An 18,340-nucleotide genomic window follows, 5' to 3' on the forward strand; every position below is an offset into this window, starting at 1 on the left:
AATCGAAGAGAAAACATTCTTAAGCTACGTAGTATTTTTGGAATTATCAACAGATATAATGAATGTTTTTTTCTGCTAAGTGTCTAACGAGAGTGATAATATTTCTGTTCTTGATAATAAGACAAAGAAGCAAAAAAATCATACTCAATTTGATAGATTTTACTGAGCCAAATCCAACTGTTCTGGCACCACTTCCCAACACTAGCAAATCTCTCCTCCCGCACAGTCAAAGCACATTACAACGTTTCACGAGCAGCAAATCCGACGCATCTCACACGCGCACAAATACACCCTCACGAGGAGGAGGAAAAACTCACCGCCGCCGTCGCCGTTCGTCCCCCGGCAACGGGAAAAATCTAGTGCGAGATTTGGCAAGTGGCGTGGGGTTCGGGGGTGGCTCTCTACCGGTACACAGTCTATATAAAAAATTTCAGCCAATTTTCTCGGTCGAGGTTTTCCGCGCCCGTTCGGGATCGGGTGGCCGCCAGTTTTTCCCCAATCTCGGTCGTGTGCGGTTGTGCCGCCGGCGTCGTCGTCTGGCAGAACTATCGTGAGTGCGTGCGTGCGTGAAAGAGTCTGACTTTAGTGGGTGGCGGTGGTGGAGGAGGAGTAGTTGTTTTCCCTTCCCCGGTTTTTTCCCTTCTTTTCTTGGGTAGAATTTTCTTCGCTGCTAGGGTGGGTTGGTTTATTATGGTGTCGGTTGTTAAACGGTTGTGTTGAAATTTGTTTGGACTACAAAAGTTAAAATATGAAGAATAATAGTTTCAGTGAAAAGTCCAACCAGAACCCAAAACTGGTCCAGCTACCCTACATGTTTGTGCGTCTAGAGTGTTCTCATTTTTTCAAATGTCCAACGCGATACGGTGTGTAACAACACTCACCTCGGTCTACAACGAAAATAAACTACGCTTCTGGGGTCTCTTCACCAAGGCAAGTCGTCTTCGTTCCCGGCTGAAAATCTGCATTCTGTTCCGGCTAAAAGGATGAGATCTGCTCTTCCAGAGCAGAACTGTGTGACATCAACAAGAAGAAAACTCAAGTAGTGAATGATTCGAAATTGGATGTGACTAGTGCTTGTTTTATAAAAACACGTTTTCAAAAGATGAGAAAAATCTTCAACGAGTTTGAAAAGAAGAAACAAAATTTCGTCTTGTTAGAAATTATTAATTAAATCAGAAACTTGAAAGTTGGATTAAGCTGGTCCTGCTGATGCTGATCTGTGAAAGAACAATAAACAATTCAATTTCAACAAATTCTAGTCACAAATCGCTTTAAAATACTTCAACTATCCGTAGTTCACAGATAGTTTTTCCCGTTGGTGCAATGTACCCTGCGGCAGGCTGTCAGAAAGACGTGACGTCCCCCACCGACAGAATCAGAAGAGTTTCACAAATACAGACGATTTAGCTTAGCTACACCAGCAGCAGCAGTGCGAGATGAAAAACGGGAAAATTCTCTACCACCCAACTGGCGCAAATGGTGGGTGGTGGGAGGAAGCGAGGGATACACAACATGATCCCTCCCACTTGCACCCACGTGGCTTCAGATGCTAGAATGGTGGACTTTTCCTGGTTGTGCTGTCTCGTTTTTGCTGCAGTGACTATAGTGTTGGGTAGTGCAGAGCTAACAGCAGCAGCATCCACTACGGATTCTCGCTGGCAGGCTACGAATGTTTTGTGATGGTTTAGGAACAGTTCCGTAGATAGAGTATTGTCAGGAGTTTGTTGTGGATATTCATAAATATTCTTGCCCACAGTTTTTCTGGTTTTACAAATGCCAAGAGTAAATTTGAAAAAAAAAAAAAACAAATCCACTTCATACCAATACGTTTGGCATAAATAAAATAATAAACTCTTTAATTTTCAAAGAGTTATGGGTACCGTCAGTGTGAGTGGAATTTAACCAAAACGATATAACTCTCGGCTTTTCTAAACAACAAAATAATTGAAACGCTTTCGGAAAACATTTATTTAGGATTGTTCTTAGATAGTTTATCAACATTTCTCGAAAATATAGTACAATCTCCAATCATTCGAAATTTGGCTCAAACAGCGCAGGGGTAGCGGCTTCGGCTGCCGATCCCGATGATGCTATGAGACGCGGGTTCGATTCCCGCCTTATCCACTGAGCTTCTATCGGATGGTGAAGTAAAACGTCGGTCCCGGTTTCTCCTGTCTCGTCAGAGGCGCTGGAGCAGAAATCCCACGTTAGAGGAAGGCCATGCCCCGGGGGGCGTAGTGCCAATAGTTTCGGTTTTTTTAGCAAAAAAAAAAATAATAATTATAATAATAAGAAATAAGAAAGGCCTGAGTGTAAACTGAATTTTGAATGAAATTATGTGAAAAATTTAGTCTATTAACATGGGAAACAAACTTGACCAAAATGTTCAGCTCATAGAGGCGTTTAAAAGGCCTGGGAGTTAAATGTTTTTTTTTTTTTGCAATATTTTATGAAATTATATGTAATATTACACCCTGAAATGTGGGGATCATCAGTATGGGAAACCTACTTGACCGAAATGCCAAGCTCATATATGCGTTTTTCGGTCTGATGGTCGAGTGGGCTTGGACGCCAGTCCTTACTGTTGGTGCCGGGTTTGATTCCCGTCGATTGCAACCCTTTTTTGTGTTTACAAAAATGGTACATGCAGTGTGTAATATTTAGTGTCTTTATGACGAAGGTGATGTGCATGCTTTTGCATGCGATTTTACCATCGGGTTTAGCCTTCCTCACTGAGGTAAGGCTATAATCCTGCTCTAAAAATGAACTTTCTATTTAAAGCTCGAAAACCCACCTTCATGTATACATATCGACTCAGAATCGAAAACTGAACAAATGTCTGTGTGTATGTGTGTGGGTATGTGTGTGGGTATGTGACCAATAATCTCACTAAGTTTTCTCAGCACTGGCTGAACCGATGTTGACCAAACCAGTCGCATTTGACTTGGGTTAGGGTCCCATACGGTGCTATTGAATGGTTTGAAGTTTCGATAAGTAGTTCAAAAGTTATGTATAAAAATATGTTTTCGCATATTTTTGGAAGTTGAATAAATGGCAGGAAATCACATCAAATATTATCATGTTACATATCGTTAGTTAGGTCGAAAGACCTTTCTAACGAGTCCAAAACATTGAAGATCTGGCAACCCTGCCTCGAGTTATGCCCATTTAAGTGATATTTATATACTTTTTTTGTAGCCGGATCTCACTTAAATGTATGTAAACAATGTCCGAATACATTATCCGACCTATCGTTGGTTAGGTAATCGAAAGACCTTTCCAACGAGTCCAAAATATTGAAAATCTGGCAACCCTGTCTCGAGTTTTGACCACTAAAGTGATATATATTTATATATATGTACTTTGTAATTCCCGATCTAAAAAAACGATTAAATTTGTGTCCAAACCCATCTTATTACTCATTGTTGGTAAAGAGTGAGGAAGGCATCAACCGCATAGGTGGATTAAGTTAGTTTTTTGCTGTGTTGATACTGATTTTTTACAGTTCTGACCTTTTTTCAACGAAATTATTGAAGAAGGATTAATTTTTTTTAAATTGAATTGGTTTTAAGAAAAAAAATCATAATTTTACATCTGCGAAGGGGTACATCTTTAATGTCAGGAAAAAGTGTGAAATTTTACCTCTGAAAAGGAGTAATTTCACTTTTCTTGTGTAATGTCACTTTTTCAGTCTACACAGGAAAAAAATGTGTAAATTTGGAAGGTGTAATTTTAGAAGGTTGAATATTACCTCTTTTATGATGTAATTTTACCTCAATTTAGACTGAAAAAGCGACATTACACAAGAATAGTGGTAAAATTACACATTTTCAGAGGTAAAATTACACATTTTCAGAGGTAAAATTACACATTTCTTGACTTTTTTTTGATAAGGTCCTATAAACAAATGTAAACATTGAGTGTATCCCTTTCATACCTTATGTCAAAGTCCATCGGAGTAAGCGGGATACACTCAATGTTTACATTTGTTTATAGGACCTTATCAAAAAAAAAGTCAAGATTTATTCTGACATAAAAAATGTACCCCTTCCCAGATGTAATACTACAATGATTTTTTTTTCTGCGTAAATTGAGGTAGAACTGTAACATAAATGAGGTAAAATTTAACATTCCAAAATTACACCTTTCAAATTTACACTTTTTGTACCGTGTAGAAAATTTAACATAATTTCTGATCTTTGACCATTTTAATACTGTAACCACAGATGAATCTGAAAGATACAAGATGAGCAATGCTTTGACTAATTTTAGAACCACCGTATTTTTTTTAATACTTGCAAGTCAGTATCCTTAGTCATAAATGTGAGGACGGATTAATTTTGTTCTTTTTTAACATTCATTTAAAAATATCACCTTTATGCGACGATTTTTTTTTCCTATATTTATAAAAAAAATAATTTGAGCAACTCTCTACGAAATCGGCCGATTTCGACCATTTTTATTTTTTGTATTTTTTGATTTGACTCAAACCTTGTGGGGGCCTTCCCTGTGACCAAATAAGCTATTTTGTGTCATTGGTTCACCCATACAAGTCTCCATACAATTTTGGTTGCTGTCCATACAAAAATTGTATGTAAATATTCAAACAGCTGTAACTTTTGAGTGAATTTTCTGATCAATTTGGTGTCTTCGGCAAAGTTGTAGGTATTGTTGAGGACAATTGAGAAAAAATATATTTACACGGAAAAAAAATTTGCAGATTTTTTTATCAACTTTTTTTTTCACTAAAACTCAATTTCCCAAAATACGTATTTTTTGATTTTCGAGATTTTATGATATGTTTTAGGGGACTAAAATCCGCAACTTTTGAGCTATAGAGAAACATGGTCAGAAAATCTGCCGCCAAGTTATACATTTTTGAAAAAATAGTGATTTTTGGAAAAAATCCAAATTTCATGCAAAAACAAATTTGAAATCAATTTTTAATGCAAAATTGAATTTTCAATCGAAAACTAATTTACAATTTTTTTGATAAAGCGCTTCGTTTTCAAGATAAAGGCATCGAAAGTTTGATTTTAGCAAAATATTTGCAGTTTTTCGATTTTTAAAAATAGTGACCATGAGCGACCATTTCTAAAAATATTTCAGAAAATTTGCTATAAAATTGTCTAAGAGACATTGAAGATTGGACCTCGGGTTGCTGAGATACAGCCGCTTTAAGAAAAAGAAACACGAAAATTGAAGTTTTCTAAGTCTCACCAAAACAACCCACCATTTCCTAATGTCGAAATCTCAGCAACTAATGGTCCGATTTTCAATGTTAGTGCATGAAACATTCGTGAAATTTTCCGATCTTTTCGAAAAAAATATTTTGAAATTTTTTAAATCTAGACTGGGTAATTCTCCGCCAACTCACACAGCAGTTGCCCCGACCCCTCTTCGATTTGCGTGAAACTTTGTCCTAAGGGGTAATTTTTGTCCCTGATCACGAATCCGAGGTCCGTTTTTTGATATCTTGTGACGGAGGGGCGGTACGACCCCTTCCATTTTTGAACATGTGAAAAAGAGGTGTTTTTCAATAATTTGCAGCCTGAAACGGTGATGAGATAGAAATTTGGTGTCAAAGGGACTTTTGTGTAAATTAGACGCCCGATTAGATGGCGTACTCAGAATTCCGAATAAACGTATTTTCATCGAAAAAACACTAAAAAGTTTTAAAAATTCTCCCATTTTCCGTTACTCGACTGTAAAAAATTTTGGGACATGTCATTTTATGGGAAATTTAATGTACTTTTCGAATCTACATTGTCCCAGAAGGGTCATTTTTTCATTTAGAACAAAAATTTTCATTTTAAAATTTCATGTTTTTTCTAACTTTGCAGGGTTATTTTTAAGAGTGTAACAATGTTCTACAAAATTGTAGAGCAGACAATTACAAAAAATTTGATATATAGATTTAAGGGGTTTGCTTATAAACATCACGAGTTATCGCGATTTTACCAAAAAAAAGTTTTGAAAAAGTTGGTCGTCATCGATCATGGCCGTTCATGGTCACCCGCGACAGACACGGACGACGAAACAAAGAGAAACGCAAAAAGTAACTTTTTCAAAACTTTTTTTTCGTAAAATCGCGATAACTCGTGATGTTTATTAGCAATTCCCTTATGTCTATATATCAAAATTTTTGTAATTGTCTGCTCTACAACTTTGTAGAACATTGTTACACTCTAAAAAATAACCCTGCAAAGTTAGAAAAAACACGAAATTTTAAAATGAAAAATTTTGTTTTAAATGAAAAAATGACCCTTCTGGGACAATGTAGATTCTAAAAGAACATTAAATTTCCCATAAAATGACATGTTCCAAAAATTTTTACAGTCAAGTAACGGAAAATGGGAGAATTTTTAAAACTTTTTTAGTGTTTTTTTCGATGAAAAATACGTTTATTCGGAATTCTGAGTACGCCATCAAATCGGGCGTCTAATTTTACATAAAAGTCCCTTTGACACCAAATTTCTATCTCATCACCGTTTCAGGCTGCAAATTATTGAAAAACACCTCTTTTTCGCATGTTCAAAAATGGAAGGGGTCGTACCGCCCCTCCGTCACGAGATATCAAAAAACGGACCTCGGTTTCGTGATCAGGGACAAAAGTTACCCCTTAGGACAAAGTTTCACGCAAATCGAAGAGGGGTCGGGGCAACATTTCCCGATTTCGTGTGAGTTGGTAGAGAATTACCCAGACTAACATTTTAAAAGGGCCAAACATTGAATATTACGCCCATTTAAAATGCTAGTCTTGATTTATTTTTTTCGAAAAGATCGCAAAATTTCACGAATGTTTTATGTTTTAACATTGAAAATCGGACCATTAGTTTCTGAGATATCGACATTAGAAAATGGTGGGTTGTTTTGGTGAGACTTAGAAAACTTCAATTTTCGTGTTTCTTTTTCTTAAAGCGGCTGTATCTCAGCAACCCGAGGTCCAATCTTCAGTGTCTCTTAGACAATTTTATAGCAAATTTTCTGAACTTTTAAAAAAAAATATTTTTAGAAATAGTCGCTCATGGTCACTATTTTTAAAAATCGAAAAACTGCAAATATTTTGCTAAAATCAAACTTTCGGTGCCTTTATCTTGAAAACGAAGCGCTTTATCAAAAAAATTGTAAAGTAGTTTTCGATTGAAAATTCAATTTTGCATTAAAAATTGATTTCAAGTTTGTTTTTGAGATTGGTGCGCTGGAAGTGGGGATGCGAAATCGTGATTATTCAGGTTATTTTTTTTTGTGTGCTTTTGTGTCGCTATTCGTATGGGGTGAGTGATTGTGGTAATCGAATAATAGCATGACTTACTGAATAGTTTGTGTCTTGAGCGTAATTTTCGTTGAGTAATTGGTGTTTTTTGTGATTTTTTTTTGTGATCTTAATTAATTGTTTTGTGATTTTCAAAGCCCTTCCTATATCATCGTTGATCGGAAGGCACGGCGTCGGGTAAATTGTGTATATTTTTTCGAATAAGGTTTTATTTTTTATGGTGAAAAAGCCATTTCTATATAATGATCGAAAGACGCATTGACATTTTGGATTAATTAATAGTGGAGTAAAATAATTGTGTGTGAGTGACTTTGTTTGTTAACCAGAAAGACTTTCCCATAGCATCGTTGCTCAGAAGGCTCGCCGACGGGTTTGTTATGAAAGTCCTCCCCATAGCATCGTAGCTCGGGAGGCATCGAAAAGCCAATACCTTATCCTACTAACCCAAAAAAAATAATAATCATGTGATGCTTGAAGGAGATGCTGTGGATTCAACGGTCTCAAGCGGTATCAACAAGTATATAGCGAAAAACTGTGTGCTTGATGAGTCTGCAACTTCAACTATCGGACTAACATTCCTCCCTTTCGTTGAACTGCAGGCTTCTTGGGAGGGCGCCGGTATTGACTAATAAAGAGGTGACTAATCTTCAGAGGTTAAACAGTGAACGGATGGTTGGCTCCCACTGATCATTTTTGATTCATTGTTTAACTTCAGCTGATCCGTCAATAACGGAGTAGCAGCTCATTGGCAGTCAACCATGCTCATGCTCATGCTCATGCTCAAAATTGATTTCAAATTTGTTTTTGCATGAAATTTGGATTTTTTCCAAAAATCACTATTTTTTCAAAAATGTATAACTTGGCGGCAGATTTTTTGACCATGTTTCTCTATAGCCCAAAAGTTGTGGATTTTAGTCCCCTAAAACATATCAAAAAATCTCGAAAATCAAAAAATACGTATTTTGGGAAATTGAGTTTTTGTGAAAAAAAAGTTGATAAAAAAATCTGCAAATTTTTTTTTCCGTGTACATATTTTTTTCTCAATTGTCCTCAACAATACCTACAACTTTGCCGAAGACACCAAATTGATCAGAAAATTCACTCAAAAGTTACAGCTGTTTGAATATTTACATACCATTTTTGTATGGACAGCAGCCAAAATTGTATGGAGACTTGTATGGGTGAACCAATGACACAAAATAGCTTATTTGGTCACAGGGAAGGAGCCAAATAAAAAAATACAAATAAAATCCATTTCCGGTTTTGGTAGAGAATTGCTCATTTATGTAAAAATCTTCAAAAACGAAAAGTTTTGTTGGTAAAGGAACTTTTCGCATTTAGAAATAATTTGTAGTGGGATATTGTTTCCTACGGCATTTATAAACAGATATTTATGAATGAATCCAGTACCTTTATTAATTCTTTTTTTTAATAGTGAGTTAGTAGATTTTTTTTTAAATAGTTAGCCCGCCAGCATCTGTGATCTATAGAATTAGCAATTGAAATCGTCTGCCAAAAAGTCAAAATAAAAGCTGGTGGATGGTTTTTCATGCTAACCCGGATAAAAAATTACCATTTGATTACCATATTGGATCATACAATGACACTTTGAGAAATGGTAACTATTTGTGAAATCGTTTTTTCAATTTCCCAAAATTAAAATTTAACTATATAAACTATTTGTGAACTGTTTGATTTAAGGTTACTTTTTGCCAAATAGTACTTAAACCATTTATTTACCATACAACAAACAGTTTTTTGACGAAAATAGTACTGAGTTTTTTAAGGTAACCATTGCTAACCACCCTTATGCCAGATGGTTAAACCATTTGTGAGATAGTAAAAATTCATGCCAACCATATAAATACCATTTTTAAAATAGTAGTCAAACATTTTTGGAAATGGTAGTAACAATATAGTTTAAAGTTCAATTACCATATGAAAAAAAGTTTTTATATGGTACTTTTTTATGCGGGAATGCAATGACTAGAAAATAATGTGGGCTATACGGGTATTACAGACACAACTAACATAATGCTGGAAGCATTTTTTCAGATGGTTTCACGGGAATTTTGGATAAGCCAAGGTGAAAGGTTCAAGCAACCAAAGATATAAAAGCTCTAGCGATTTTCATAATCCATCCCTTTTTTTGAAGTATTTTAGTAATAAAAGGATTAACTAGAGACTTATGTTTGGTCATTTTTTTTTGGAAATCTAATGAAGCACATTACCCAGTAAAGCATAATTGTCACACTTGATTTTTTTGATGGATCCGGATGTTAGATAAGTGACCGGAATTTTCTCAAATATCATCATTTTAACAACGATGCCTTCAAGACGAATATAAAAGTTCGAAGATCTGTCCAAGTTCAAACAGTTATGACCATTTCAGTAATATTTATGTTCTTCTTAATGTTGGAACTTAATTTGACTAAATTGGTCCCATATTAAAAAACGAGTTTGTTGCGCAACTGTTGACTTGTTCTCCCGAAATAATAGATTTAGTGCAACAATGTGGTTTAAATTTCTTTAAAAAAGCTCCCAGATTTCAGGTGGGACAACTATGCTTTTATTGGAAATACTGCGACTTTTACCCAGCCAAAAATTGTTTTCTTCAATATGCTTTAGCCGGCATGAAACCGGCAAAAATGTATCATCGGCAAGATGCCGAACAAAACCAACTGTGCTCGTCTAGCTTGACATCAGTCCTCATAAGTCACCTTACGGTGCAACCTCACGCTCGCACGCACGGTGAAGATACGGTGAATAAAAGTGTACTGACCGGCTCGTACGTGGCATTCCTCGGAATGCGTTAGTGATAAAAATATTCATCTTTCTCTGGCTGGTATTTCAGGAGTGAACAGAACCCGATGGGAGAGAACGTGAAGGAAAAAGTGATTCGGGTTGAACCAACCGGCAGACGAAAATAGACTGCGCGAACTAGAGAGAACTGTTATGGTACCTACCGGTGCTCGACATATGAAAAAAAGCTCATCAACGTGAATGTCGAGCTGGGAATGTTGAACTTTTGCAGAGTTATTACACTTGTTGGTTCATATACTCCCATGAGGCTGTATGAATCATGTGAGTAATTGGCACTTTGATGTGTGTTTTGAAAATAAGTTTGTCTAAGATAATCTGAGCTGAAACACTTATTGACGGAAATGCAGACCAATGATTTAAAATAATCTGATTCATGTATAAGGGTATAAATGTCGAAACAAATTGCTGAGCAAACATTCAGTTGGTTCAGATTTGAATGTTGAAAACTCTAAGCCAAAATGAAAAGCTTATACTTGATTGGACTCTTGCTGGTCTTGGCACTGGCCTACTCCAAGGTAACTTAAAGCTCATAACTGTTTAACGAACTAGTCTAACCCCTAAGTAACACCCAGGCCGACAAGCAAATGATCCGGAACGCGGCCCAGGCCTGCAAGGCCAGTGAGGGAGCCTCCGACGAGGATGTGGACGCGTTGGCCGAAGGACGCATGCCGGAAACGCAAACCGCAAAGTGTCTGTTCTCGTGCGTTCAGGTGCAGTTCGGGTTGTCCGACGGAAAGAAGTTCCTGAAGGAGGGCTTCCTGAAGCACAGTGAGGCGATCGTGGGTCCGGGCGAGGAAAACCGCCGCAAAGCGGAAGAAATTGCCGCTGAGTGCGAGAAGATTACCAACGAGGACCGGTGCCAGCTGGGCGCGGACATTGCCGAATGTATCAAGCAGGGCATGGAGAAGTGCGAGTCGAAGGATGATTGAGGAATTTGCGGTCTAAATAAATTGATTTTGATGAGTTGCAGTGAAAAAGTTGATTTGACTCCTTTCAGCAGTCGATCTTTGAATCCTTACTGTGGCGATTACCTAAAAATGCACGTGGCGTAAGTTTCTTGAAACGTCTTCAGCACTTATTTTTTAACCGTCTTTAAATAACTTGCTAATTGAATGAAAAATCATTTTTTTTTTTTAGATATTGATTGGGTCATCCTTCACCAAATCATACAGCAATTGCCCCGACCCCTCTTCGATTTGAGTGAACATTTGTCCTAAGGGATAATATTGGTCACTGATGCCGAGGGGCGGTACGACCCCATTCAGCCTGCAATATAGATGATTTGGAAATTTTGTTATTCAAAGTACATTTATGTAAAATTAGACGCCCGATTTGATGGCGTACTAGAAATTAAAACAAAATATTTTTCATAAAATTAATTACAAAAATAGTTTTATAATCTTTGCCATTTTTCGTTACTCAACTGTAAAAAATCAGGGGACATGTTATAAGAGTGGGAAATTAATGTACTTCTTGAATCTGCAATAATCTGGAAGGGTAAGAATCTGTCTAGGGTAAGGTAACTGTTATGACCGTTGTAACGACAAATTAAGCAAAACTTTTTTCGTAATATGTCAAAATATCAAACCTTGGTGAAATGTTGGCATCTTTTTGAAATTTTGGCCGATGCAATTTACAAAAAAATCAGTATTTCTCGATTAAATTTTCAAAAGGTCCTATCTGCATAGGAAACCCGTGAGGGATAGATTGTTTTGAAAATTTAATCTAGATTAAAAAAAAAATAATGAAATTAAGCTCGAAATATGATTTTTATTTTATTTTTGACGCCTTGCGACTTAAACCAAAACTGAGAAACAAAAACTTTTACTTACATTTTTACCAGATTTTAAGAAATTTATAATCACAAAAAACCATTTCAAAAAGGCGAAATAATAGGTTCTTAACCCATTCACATCGTTAGACGAGATTTTGAAATACTTATCTAATCTAATATAATCTAACACAAACGCAGCCAGTCCGGGGAAAGCATGCTGGAAAGTCTTGTGATTGGATTACGCCCCAAGCACTTTTTTGTCATTATTAATAATTGCAGTACATCCGAGAACGACCGAAAATGTATTACAAAAATTAAAGCGGCCGGAGTGCAGAGAGGATTCTGAGAACGGATCACATTTCAAAGAATCTACAGAGGAGGAAGGATGCGTGGACATACCGTACCAAACGCTCCAATTTTTGTTTGTATTCGTTTGACGAGAATTTGAAATACGAAAAGAAATTCTAATAGATGAGACATGAAAACATTTCTTGAAATATAGCCAGGCAAGCGATTTAAAACTTTGTAAACATTCATAATCCACTATCCAAATAAATCACAATAGCTCTTGTGTATTGCAAAGTCAACAACCAAAAATAGGTATTCTTTCAAAAAGATCATGTTTCAAAAGTTTGAACTTTTGGTACAGTTAAACATAAAAAAATAAAGTCAAAGGGAGTAAAGTTTGTTAAAATTGAGTTTTGGTTATAAAAAAATCCGGGGAATTTTTTTCCGCGTTCTTATTTTTTGCTGAAACGTGCAATTTTACCTACTCCAGTTTCGTGTTTTTGAACATTAAGTCTGTATGAAGATTTGTATATGGAGAATCCAATTATGCAAAATGACTTATTTGGACATAAGGAATCGATGGACAAAGTCCCATTTGAATAAAACAAATACTTAATTAAAAACTGTGGAAAAATTTGCGAAAAAATAGAGAATTGCTCAGTAACCTTTGACCAATATGTCTAATTTGGGTAAAAATAAAAAATAAAAATCCCACAAATATTTCATTATTTAGATGAGCCTAAATGTGAACCAGCTTCAAAAAAGCAAACCATTCCCGTTTCTCATTTACAACAACTCGTCTGAAAACAGCAAATCTCTTAAAAGGCATAAGTTTTCAGAAAATAAATTTTCCACTGAATTTGTCACTCAATTCTATAAAATCTGTAATTTTTGCGATCAAAAATATCGTTCAAACTCTCATTTTTTATAGATTGTTTTTTTTTAATAACAATCTCTTCCTATTTTGCTTTTCATTTTTCTTCCATGTTAAATCAAAGTGCGTAAGGTGCTTAGCATTTTGCGAGATCTTTATTGAAAATAAAAATAGTCTTTAACGCCATCACGCCACCACCACTACCACCGGTACACTTCTAGCTTACAAGTATTTGTGAAACGTTGAATTGTTGATCAAGAAACCCAAACTATTAGAAAACCAACAGGCAAAAAAAAATTTTTTTACGTTTCTAGGTCAAACCGGAGGGCGGTTTGTTTTGGTTGCTTGGAAGAAAATTCAGCACAGTCAGCATCAGCAGATCAGCCGACATTTAAAAGAAGAGACAAAATAATCGTTGTGACATTAGCGGTCACCGTCTGTTTGTCTGTGCGGTGCAGCCTCGCGCCAAGGGGAAAATTTAAATTTAGCTGTGACTAGACACGAATGTTTTGGGTGCGAGATGATAATTGCGTGATTTTTGTTTTTCTCTCTGAATCTGACAGGAAGCCGTATAGTTAGGAAAAAAAACACGAGGAAAAGCAGCTCAGCTCAGAGAGGAGAGAGTGATAATGAAGACATAGTTCAAGTGGTACAGAGTAGAAGAGTACAATTGCAGTGAAGATTGAAGTGAAAATCTGTATGGTTCTGATTTTGAATGAATGATGCTCAAGTGAGGGAGAAAATCAGGTTTTTAAAATGATAAAATTATCAACCTAAACGACGATTTCAAAGATGATTGCTACAATACTAGTTTTGTTCTGAAATTTGTGTTGAAAGGTAAGCAGTCTAATTGTAATTTAATAATTTTTTTCACGATGGGAAAAAATAAGTAGTTAACTGATGTTTAAATACAAATGAGATTAGATTTTTTTTAATTGTTTATTCTAAAAGCTCAATAGGGTTATTGATTCTTACGCTTAATCAGTCCATCCCTTATACACTTGGCAATGTCCGCCCCCAGCTGGCACCGATCGTCGTTCGCAGTTCCGTCACATTCGTCGGCAATTTCCTGCGCCTTTCGCTTGTTGGCATCTCCGGAGCCAACGAGAACGTTACTTCGCTTCAGGAATCCCTGCTTGGAGAACTTCTTCCCGTCGGAAATCCCAAACTGCTTCTGCAGACACGCGTACAGACATTTTTGCACCTGCGTCTCCGGAAGTCGCCCCTCCGCAAGGTTGTCCACGTCGGCGTCGGTGGCTCCCTCGCTGGACTTGCAGTTTCCGGCCGCTAGTTTGAGCATTCGTTTGTTGGTCTGGATTGATGGTTAACTTTGAGATTGGTGACATTTAGATTGAAAAGTTTTGAGTTTTACCGTGCAGCTGCAAAGTGCTAAAACTAGCAACAAACTAATGAAACAAAAGTTCTGCATTTTCAGAAAGCTTTGAACCACCAACTTTGAGAGTATCGAGAGAACAACTGTTGAATTGCTTTCGCGTTCGTTTCATGTTATACAATGTTGTGTGACCTAGTACAAAACGTTGGAACTATCTGATTGTTGTAAATTACAGTTTGCATAGTACGGCGCATCGTGCAGTCAACACGTGTTCATTCCAAATCTTGTCATCAGCAAATTGGTTTGATAATTGTAGCGTAAATGAAACGCGAGAAAATATATTTGTTTTACAAGATCAAACTGTCACGTGAGGCAGTATTTTAAATTCGATTCGATGTGGATTCATCTCGTTACAATTAGAAACGGGAATTTTTTTATTCAGGCTTTATCTGTGAAAACAGATTTCAAAGCAATTCAACACGGTCCACAAAACTTGAATTTTATGTTCTTACAATATATATTTTTGCAAATATATTCAAAAATGCTTTCCAAATGATATTTGGAAATTAATTCCTTGTGTTTTTCAACGAATCGATCCATTGTAAATTCGAGTAAAATTTGCTAGCATTTCTCCATTTTTTCACTATGTAAGGTAATGCAATCTTTTTTTGTATACTCAATGGCTGCTCTTTCTTGACCTAACAAATATCTTGGTAAGATCCACATGTATTTTTTTTCACTTGGCCGCAACAAATATTTTTAAAAGTTCATGTTCATTTATTTTTGATTTGAGTAATTTTTGGTTTATTTTGAGAATAAATTTCAAGATGAAGGTACCAGTGTGCAAGGCATTTTGGAACACATTTTTCATTCAAATTTCAAAACCATGCTGAAATTTTGCCTTTTTCTTGATTCCGACCATTGTTTACCCTTCTAACGCCCATGGTTTCCAGAGCACCACTAATTTTTGGATTCAATATTAAATTTCTCTGCAGCCATTCATTTTATCAACCTGCATTAGTGAATATAGAATGTTAATTAATAACCATTAAAATTTCTTCCAATTTGGTCGATCCAGTTACGAGTAATGTGGAAAAACGCAAAAAATCTCGATTTGGCTCTGGGCGGGAAGGGGTTAAGGAACATAAAAAAAATGTTTTTAAATATTTGCAACGGCTTTAAAAACGCATAGATTTTTTTTCATCAAATTTTCAATTAGATTTCAAACCAACCAGCACCGAAATTTGACCATTTTATTAATTTGCAAATAATTTCTGTTTTGATCTGTGAAAGTTTGTATAATTTATCTTGACATTTTGTTTTGCTCTATTTAAACCTGACCTTTGATAAAAATACAAAAAAAATCTTGTTTTTTGTTTTCAAATGGTTATACATAATATTAATTTTCTTTCATTTTATTTTTTGTTTTTTTTCCTATTTCTATTAGGTTAAATAAATACTAGATGTTCAGCCAGAGGCTGACTTCGAATTCCCTACGTTGTGTTTTACTGGTCCAGGCGCGTAGAATCTTCCATATTGATTGAAATAAAACAACTAGTTTGTGGTGACTGCCGAGCCAACCGTCTCGGACGGTGGTCAGCGCGCGAAGAGGCAGAATAAAGGTTTATTGTTCTCGATACGGGTACAGAAGTAAACATTCAGGGGACGGACACAAATACCGTCTTGCACGAACACTAGATTAATAGTATTGCATTAAGACCATATTTTACAAATTGCATTGCTTTGATTCCTCAAAATATTTTGATAAGTTGCATCTTTTGCGCTAGTGTTTAGGATAGTAAAAAATCTCGTACCAGAGAAATGATTTTGTTTTTGGAAAAAAATGATTTTTAGATAAAACTGCAAATACTGTCAAATAAAATTTCAAAGTCTTTTTTATATATTAAAAATTAAATGTTCAATATAAATTGCTTTTAAATTACGTTTTTTTTGCATCGTTTTTGAATGTTATACATTTTTAGGTATTTAGGAAAATTATGTTTTGCAGTGGTGCTTTTCTTTCATGACTTATTTTTAAATTGTTTCAATTCTATCAGAAAATCGCCTCTCAATATACTGATTTCGAACTTAAACATAAAAATATTTCCAAAATTTCAACATTCTTTTTCCAATTTTTCAAACATTTACAGGGAAATCGAAAAAAATGTGACGATTTTGGAAACATTTAAATTTTTACAAAACCAACAACATAGACTTAACGGATTTGCTGACATTAATTAATGTAATTATTGTTTCAAAATTACTCGAAGTACGTCGTTTTCTGGCCATAGTCATCGCCACGGACTGTTTTTCATCTCAAAATTGGTTCAATGTTTTATTAAAAGATTTCAATAGGTGTGAACGGCTTCCCACATTTTTTTTAAACTTCAATAAAAATGTACAATGTTGTTTGCCAAGTTTCGTTTTGTTTTTGTTGCTTTGCTGTTGGGTGGATTTTTTTGAAACGTTAGATTTGTTCAAGAGTTATGTTTTTTATGTTGTTTCTAAACGAGATCGCTACGACAAAAATAAAATAGTGAAGGTATGGTGAGTGTGCGACATGCTCCACTCACTGCTCAGCTTTGGTTTTCATTTCGTTTATTATTTGCTTAACTCGCGTTGTCCTTGCGAGTGCCGAATTTAAACTGAATTTCATAAATTTTTCGTGTTTTGTGGTGTAAAATAGTGACGAGGAGAACAATCTAGTCGCGCAACATTAGAACAACGGAGTTTTGAAGAAATGTGTACGAAAAAGTGATATTTCGAGGAAAAAGGTTTGCTGCATTAACCCGGACGTAACAAGCAGTGCGTATTTTTCATCTGTATTGGTGCACATCAAACTCAAGGCAGACACAAAACAAATGCGCCATCGGGTCAAGATGTGGACACTAGCGAAACAACGGACCACGCAGAGATGCCAAATCTACAACCCGGTGAGATCCTTCCAAAATAAAAAAAAAGGAAAAAAAATACTTTTTCCTTTTAATATTTTTTGAAAACAAACAGTTATGCTTCAATATTATAGATATATCGATTGAAATTCACTACAAATTGTTTTTTACTCAATAAAAAAATTATATAACGCAATCTGGATAAACACAAAGTGAAGCATAACTGTTTAAAGCGATTTTACATAATTTTCTATTTTCTCATTATTTACCAACGCCCACTACTTCATTCGTCGGTGAAGTATCCCATCAAACCCTTTCCCCTTCCAAATCCGGGTGTCTTGGAGGTCGTCTAAGTTCTTAGGCATCTCTATAGGATATCCAATCATCAAATCCCTCCCCACCTCCCCCGTTGATCGTGAGGAGTCGACCAAAAGGACAAATGAATGGTGATGTGTCATTCGGCACATTCCTGACGCATTTATTTTCCTTATCGGCGCCAACCTAGCTATTGCGAGCTTTATGCTCGGCTAGAGTACGGTCAACCAAGCTAAGCTAAGCTAATGTTGTTTGCCAAGTTTCAGGAAAACATTCAAAACTGTCAGCGTCTTTGTATGAAAAAATCTATGTTAGTGAGTCCGCAAATAGATCGCAACATAATCTCAATCAACGAATAAGATTTCGACGCTAAAAATAACCTCTATTTTACACATAACACGACCTAAATACACACCGGCCGGCCAAAAAGTTGCTTGTCGTAGGTCATAACTGCCCATCACTCAGTGGGGAGGCCTGTTCGCTCGCTTGCTTGGCTTAACAGATGTGCAACATCCCTAAAGTTGCTCTATGTTTTCTCCTTAATTTATGTAATGATTCCACCACGAGCCGTCAACAGATGACGCTACAGTGAAGAATTTGTTTTACAAAGTTTGTTCCCCGCAAAATCGATCCAAAGTGATGGCTTATAAATAAACAGTCGTCATCTCGGGCACCAATACCAAACTATGCTCGACTTTCCGTTGAATGACGAGCTTTCATTCACTACCACCGCCACACACTATCCCCAGTTTCCGCCAGTTTTGAT

General features: G+C 36.0%; 3 protein-coding genes across 11 annotated transcripts in view; 2 read left to right on the forward strand and 1 right to left on the reverse strand.

Annotated features, from left to right (window-relative positions):
• The first annotated feature begins 455 nt into the window (after positions 1 to 455).
• The window catches only part of LOC6040327 (probable poly(ADP-ribose) glycohydrolase 2), a 36,490-nt gene continuing 18,605 nt past the window's right edge, over positions 456 to 18,340 (forward strand). Inside the window, exons 1-2 of one of the 9 annotated variants that reach the window (XM_038262630.1) lie at positions 456 to 550; positions 13,599 to 13,872. The gene's annotated coding sequence lies outside the window, so the exon portion shown is untranslated. Of the gene's footprint in view, positions 1,040 to 10,337; positions 10,361 to 13,598; positions 13,873 to 18,340 lie in introns of those variants that run through there. The other 8 variants (XM_038262631.1, XM_038262628.1, XM_038262629.1 and 5 more) reach the window with 8 other exon arrangements.
• On the forward strand, positions 10,533 to 11,074 carry LOC6040329 (general odorant-binding protein 19d). The gene is made up of 2 exons (XM_001849682.2): positions 10,533 to 10,614; positions 10,672 to 11,074. Exons 1-2 carry the CDS (start codon positions 10,558 to 10,560, stop codon positions 11,026 to 11,028), a joined length of 414 nt encoding a protein of 137 aa, XP_001849734.1. The 5' UTR covers positions 10,533 to 10,557; the 3' UTR covers positions 11,029 to 11,074.
• On the reverse strand, positions 13,997 to 14,469 carry LOC6040328 (general odorant-binding protein 28a). Its single transcript, XM_038260746.1, has 2 exons — positions 14,408 to 14,469; positions 13,997 to 14,347 (listed from the first exon to the last, which is right to left on the reverse strand). Exons 1-2 carry the CDS (start codon positions 14,462 to 14,464, stop codon positions 13,997 to 13,999), a joined length of 408 nt encoding a protein of 135 aa, XP_038116674.1. The 5' UTR covers positions 14,465 to 14,469.

Source organism: Culex quinquefasciatus, chromosome 3 (genome assembly GCF_015732765.1).
Source record: "Culex quinquefasciatus strain JHB chromosome 3, VPISU_Cqui_1.0_pri_paternal, whole genome shotgun sequence".
Lineage (NCBI taxonomy): Eukaryota > Metazoa > Arthropoda > Insecta > Diptera > Culicidae > Culex > Culex quinquefasciatus.